This window comes from Salvia miltiorrhiza, chromosome 1, assembly GCF_028751815.1.
Source record: "Salvia miltiorrhiza cultivar Shanhuang (shh) chromosome 1, IMPLAD_Smil_shh, whole genome shotgun sequence".
NCBI lineage: Eukaryota > Viridiplantae > Streptophyta > Magnoliopsida > Lamiales > Lamiaceae > Salvia > Salvia miltiorrhiza.
Window position 1 is genome coordinate 54,606,834 of NC_080387.1, and position 6,428 is coordinate 54,613,261.

A 6,428-nucleotide genomic window follows, 5' to 3' on the forward strand; every position below is an offset into this window, starting at 1 on the left:
CAACCAACTTCTAATCCTTTTCTGGCTGAAGTTATGGTGGTAGTGAATGGCATCACCCTTTGTGTGGAGCTGGATATTTTTCCGTTCTGTATTTTCACAGATTCTATGTTGGCAGCCCGGATTATGGCAGGCCCAGACGATAATCGAGATTTTCTTCCTCATGATATTCGTGAGATCCTTGAGGTGCCTAGAGACCTGCTTGCTGGAAGTTTTTCATATGTTTTGCACGACGAATGAGGCCGCGCACTGTTTGGCGCAACATGCGTGTAGCGTCGAGTATAAAAAGGTTTGGACTAGAGATTTTTCTCTTTAATTAAAGGATATTGCAAGCCATGATCTAGAGTAATAATATTCTTGTCTTCCATCTCAAAAAAAAAAAGTGATCGTGATATTTTTCTCACTAAAGAAAATAAGATAAAGATTAAATTGCAAAAGTGGTTAATTTGCCAAAAGTTAAAACTTGTTTTAATTTGCAATATACTATGTATCAGTACTTTGATACTTTTCTTTATAAAAAAGAATATAGGAAACAAGTACGAATCCCACCCCTTAGAATTTTCATTTACTAAACAAAAGTACTTCTTTTAATAAGTTTTATCCTCATATAAAATAAAATCAAAATTTACGAACTTGATATCATTCAAGCGGTAACTTCAGTAACAATTAAAAGCTAAAACATACTGCTAAAAATACATAAAAACAAGGTTCAAGTGGCAAAACTGAGGAACCAATGACTCTCCTTTGTGAGAAATTTTGACTTTAATCTCGCTTTACTTATTTAACTATACATTAAATACCTCTCTTAATTAATTCTAAAAAAAAACTAATATATTAAAAACATACTGCTAAAAATACATGAAAAACAAAGTTCAATTAATGCAGAAATAAGCTCTCGAATTCTCACTAGTTTGGTTCAATCCCCAAAATCCAAATCTATTTCTAGTCTAAAAAGATCTCTGAACTATTGCTCGTAGTTCGTATATCACAGTACTATCATAACTTACTGAATAACATAATATGAAGTTCGAAAAAAAAAATTAAAGTATTCAGTCGCAACAAAATTGAAAATGGAAGTATATGTACTAAGGGAATTTTTAAAAAATTAGTAGAAAAGAAAAACAGTAATACATACATAATACCATTTAATTATATAAAAATATTAACAAAATCAAAATCAAAATGTAACAACATACGTATGTTGTGAATTCTCTTATCTCTAGCTGTCAAAAGAACAAAAAACAAAGGCTTATTAAATAGTGGTGCTAAACAATCACTTCACAAACTAGTTAAATACTCTATTTTTTAACTTATTTAACTTATTTTTTTTAAATAGTTATTTTATTGTATTTTATATTGTAGTTATTTTTTTATAATTTTTTTAATAACAAAATAAAAACGTAAAATAATTAAAGGCTATTTTTATTTAAAAAAATAAATTAAATTTTGTCTTATTTAATTAATTTATGGATGACCACATATTTATGTTGCATTAAATGGGATATTATGGAAATACGTACAAGCATCGAGCAGCAGGCGCCCAATCATTAACAACTAGGAGTAGTACGTAGCTGTACTACACATCTCCATACCATGCAATTAATTTTCTGTATTTTTTTTTTAATTTCTGAAATTATGCAATAACTATTTGTACACATATAAATTGGTTGGAAATTGTTCCAGATACTGTCACTGCCTCTGCTTCTTCTCCTCTTCCTCGGGAGATGCTCTACCATCATATCCTTCCTTTTTTTTGTCCACTTCTCATCACCTTTAAACTTTTCTAAATTAAATTTAACCACCATTATTTTTATATTTTTAAAATATAACAATAAACACTATATATGACGAGTAGTATGAATTATATATCTTCCCCTGTTGTTCAAATTTACAGAGTTTGTACCCAATCACATTATATTGTTTAAGTTAAAGAGTTATTAATTAATTCCAGTATGAATCACGCCCTTGAATATTGTAATACTGGAGTAGTTAATTTATTTCCTGTGATAAAAGTATGAATTAATAAAACTGCAAATCAGAGATAAATGATAAGCTGGATCTGGAAGAAACTGTTGATGTTGAGCTGTCTAGCAGAATCAGAATTTGCTAAGTTCTCATTTATTCAAATTCTGGTTACCAGCTTCGTTCAAATCCTCTACTTCAGTAATTTATGTTAATGGTTCCAAAACGGTCCTTTGTTTTATTCTTTAATTAATATTGTTAATATTCTTTATTATATTCATACTGATAAAAATAATAAAGTGATAAATATTTTTATATACGAGTATTTATATGTACATGCATTTGTTTATTTATGATTAATTGTCGCAATTTGACCCATAACTATAACATGACCCATATCCATTATTTGAACCGATCATATTTTTATTTAAATTAATTCGGCACACTGTTTAACAAAATTATTATTTTTTTGAGGAAATGTTTAACAAAATTATCAATCGTCAATTAAATGACTTGTTATAATAAGACAAGTAGCCTTGGTAAAAATGCTAATTAATACATGGAATTAATTAACACAATTCGTCAATGCAGAAACAGTTAAAAAAGAAAAGAAAATAGAACTTAGTTTAAGTTAATTATATTTTTTAATTTTTTTTTGGTCAGAAAATAACTTGTATTAAAAATAAATGAGGACCGGCACCAGAGATGCCAAAGATCGATCCCCAAAAAAAAACACATACAACCCTACAATTCACCAAACATAAGAAACGTCTTAAGCCCACAAAATCAGAAGAGGCCCGACGAGATCAAAAGACGGAGAAGCTAAATTTTCCAACTAAAACCATCTCTAAAGATCACGCAAGTTCGGCTACTGAAAGAAGCCGCCATCCATCCCAACTTCTTAGGAAAATTCCTCCACCTCTCTATCTGTTTACCATCCCTCCTAGAACGAGATGCAGTCTCCCAACGAAAAATTCCATGAGCACCAGACATCAAAACTAACACCCACATCATCCACCTTAAAGATTTTAGCCCAACTCCTACCCTTCACCTCCAACACCAATTAATCTGTTTACATCACACACAATACCTTCAAATCTACTCTTATTTCTTTTTTCCCATATGAGCCAAATAGTAGCAGCCCATAGCATCTGTAGGAACTTGCGGCACTTCTTTTCTCTACCAAAATAACAAAACATCGTGTAATACTTCACAACACTCCTTGGCCGAACTGTACTAATACCAATCCAGCTTTGAATAGAGTTCCATATCATCGCAGCTTTCGGGCAGCATAGAAAAAGATGATTCACCGTTTCTTCCGTTGAAATGCAAGCATTGCACCAAGTTTCTTCCACAGTCAACTTCATGTTTCTATTGAGGAGATTGTCACATGTTGCAAGCCTATTTTTCAAATATATCCACGCCGTTACTCTAACCTTGTGTGGGGCCGCCACCTTCCAGATCTTAATAATCGCATCTTGCGAGCCAACACTTGGTGTATCCTCCGACTCATTTGCAGCGATGACAGCATAAGCAGATTTGGTTGTGTATGTCTCAAGAGAATTTGCATTCCAGCGCCATCTATCCTTCAAATCTCACTGCAGCACAACACCTGAAATAAGCACCGATAAGTCGTTAAGCAATCCTTTCTCCCACTCCGAACAACTGCCTTCTCCACCTAAACTCCCACAACCACGTCCCCTCCACCCAGTTCCCGAACTTCTCAACCGACACATCTCTATCAACACACAAACGAAAGAGCCTCGGGTCAACATACCTAAGAGGTTTAGCCCCCAACCATCTATTACCCCAAAATTTTGTATTCCTCCCGTTACCAATAGAACGGGATAGATTTTGTAAGAACCAGCCCCCACTCGCTCTCCCTCCCAGGTTAAGTATCTTCGGCCACCACCCCCTACCCACACCCGGACAGCCCAGCCCAGCCCCTCCTTCCCCTCCCCAAACAACATCACCATGAACTGATCTCAACACCCTCACCCACAGTGCCTCTTCTCCCTCCAAGTATCTCCAAATCCACTTACTCACTGACGCCCAACTAAACCATTCAAGATTCTTAAACCCCAGCCCTCCTTCACTTTTATTAGAGCATAAGACACCCCATTTAATCCACGCTATAGACCCCGAGTTCCCCCCGCCCCCACCCCACAAGAACTTGACAAAGATAGAATTAAGGTTTCTCACGACCGATTTTGGAACACAAGAGAACGAGAGCTGATATATAGGTATTGCTTGCAAGACCGCTTTAATCAAAGTGATACGACCTGCCAAAGAGAGTGTATAAAATACAAATTATTTTTAAATTAATAATTTTTCACAATAAGTTCATATATATTATTTTATAACGAATTTATTTTATACAATAATTGTGGTTTATAAAATTTTTTTTAATCAGGAAAAAACAAATTAAGATAAAAAGAAAGGTATCAGGAGTACCAAAAAACCAGGTTCAGAGTACAGGAGAAAGAAAGATGTAGCAACCACCGGGGAAGAAAGAAAAAGAACAAGGAAAAGCGAGAAACTAGAAGCTAACGAAAGGAGAGCATCCAAGCTTTGAAATCTCTCGCTGCGGGTTCCGAACCGATAGCCGAGCTCCATGTCCATGTTCTTGTTTTGATTTCTCTAATTAGATTGTCCTTGCTCCAAGAAGATTTGTTGAATTTGCACTCATTTCTCAGGTTCCAAATGCACCAAACCTCAGGTTCCAAATGCACCAAACCCAGCAGATCCTAAGGCTGCTAGCATCTTTCTTGTTGCCGAGATTAGAGAAAGTGTTGAAGTGCTCTTTAGCACTTGGTTGTAATGCCGTCTGAACTCCGAGCCAAGAAAGTAATTCATACCAGATTTCGGAGGTTCGTTGACATCCGAAAAACAGAGCACTTCCCGAATAACCACTCCCGAATACATATACATATACCAATATATCATACTTTTATAACGAATAAAGCATTGGCTATCACTATATATATTTTTATTTAAAAATAATATTTTTTAGATAATTCATTAATGAATTACCAAAAGAGTAGAGAGATTTTCTCAAAAAAATGTTATTTCGGCATGAAAAAGGAATTCCAACCGGATATATCTACAATAAGAATTTTTTTTAAAAAAAAATCTATATAAAATCGAGTTTCCTAAAATTACTTATTTTTTCCCAATAAAATGAAATATCTTAAATCAATCTAACGCCTTGATATATCCATATGAATATACAGATAATAAGTTACCATGTACAAATATGAAAGCAGAATGTATTAATTTCAGGTATCGTAATCCAAATCCAAATTTACCCAATCCCCCGGATTTGTTATGATTAGCTGTCAACCCCCATTCCTTTCCCCCTCTCTGTATTTATCCCAACCGCTCATGCAAAACCCCCAAATCCACACACTCCACAAATTTCTCGATCGATCGCCATGCCAGATCCGGCATTCGGAGACTGCGTCGGCGTCGAGAGTAGCGCCGATCTCGAATCGGACGTCGACGCTGCGCTCGCGCTCCCCCGCAGGCACAAGCGCCCGGCGGCGGCGGAGAAGAAGGAGTTTCCGCCGCCGATCTCGTGGCTGGCGCGCACGGAGAGCCTCCCGTCGCACATGCCGCGGGTCATGAGGAAGTACTGCACGACCGACGGGCGGCTGATAATCAGAGAGGAGAGAGTGAGGTGCCACGACTATTTCCTCGCCGATCGATCCGACGGACGCCTCGTGCTCAATCTAATACACGTGGACGACGACGACTCCGTCGTCGAGGATGCGGCGGCGGTGGAGGAGATCCGGTCGACTGAAATCGGCGGCGGGGAGGAGGGGATCAAGCGTGATTTGACGGTGGAGGAAGTGGCGGCGGAGTGCTATAAGTATAATAGCTTGGGGTTGAAGCCCTGCGGTGGCTTTGTTGCGACGGTGCCGGTGTTTAGGCCTCCGGTTCACACATGATTTCAGACCTTAAATTTTCCCCCCCTCTCTCTCTCCCTTAAACGAGTGCAATCTTTTGCTTCTTTCTTTGATTTTTTTCCAATAATGTTTGATATTCTTTTACGTTGATTTCAACTCGGAAACTAGGAGATTATTTAGATTTTATCAACTTCAATATTTTAGTTAACTAGTACACGACTAAACTACAATTAGGACTTCAAATGGATTAGGGTTTAGAGATTTGGTAATTTTGAGAGATATCACATTATTTGTTAATTTTACCATTTAATCATTCTTTCTCAACTCAGAAACTAGTCTCAGTTTTCTCATCTTGTTCATACTAAAATATTGATAAATAACTTCACGTTTATAATCACATACATGTTAGCATGGAAAATAGAGTAATGCTGCTAATGCCGCAATTATTTTGATCAATTAAATCTCCGTGTAAGTTTTAATCGTACAGTTGTTGTGCTACGCATATGAAAACAATCAATGTAAATATTAAAAAAAGTAATAGTATAAAATGTGGCAATTGAC

At 36.2% G+C, this 6,428-nt stretch overlaps 1 protein-coding gene across 1 annotated transcript; it reads right to left on the reverse strand.

Moving 5' to 3' along the window:
* Positions 1–3,594: 3,594 nt before the first annotated feature.
* Positions 3,595–4,581, reverse strand: LOC131010168 (uncharacterized mitochondrial protein AtMg00310-like). Its single transcript, XM_057937590.1, has 2 exons — positions 4,422–4,581; positions 3,595–4,241 (listed from the first exon to the last, which is right to left on the reverse strand). The coding sequence occupies exons 1-2, from the start codon at positions 4,579–4,581 to the stop codon at positions 3,595–3,597; spliced, it is 807 nt and encodes a 268-aa protein (XP_057793573.1).
* Positions 4,582–6,428: the final 1,847 nt, after the last annotated feature.

Coding starts and splice junctions, on each gene's coding strand:
- LOC131010168 (XM_057937590.1), bottom strand. CDS start 4,581: ATGGACATGGAGCTCGGCTATCGGTTCGGAACCCGCAGCGAGAGATTT. Junction 4,242..4,421: donor TCTCCTGTACTCTGAACCTG/GTTTTTTGGTAC, acceptor TCTCTTTGGCAG/GTCGTATCACTTTGATTAAA.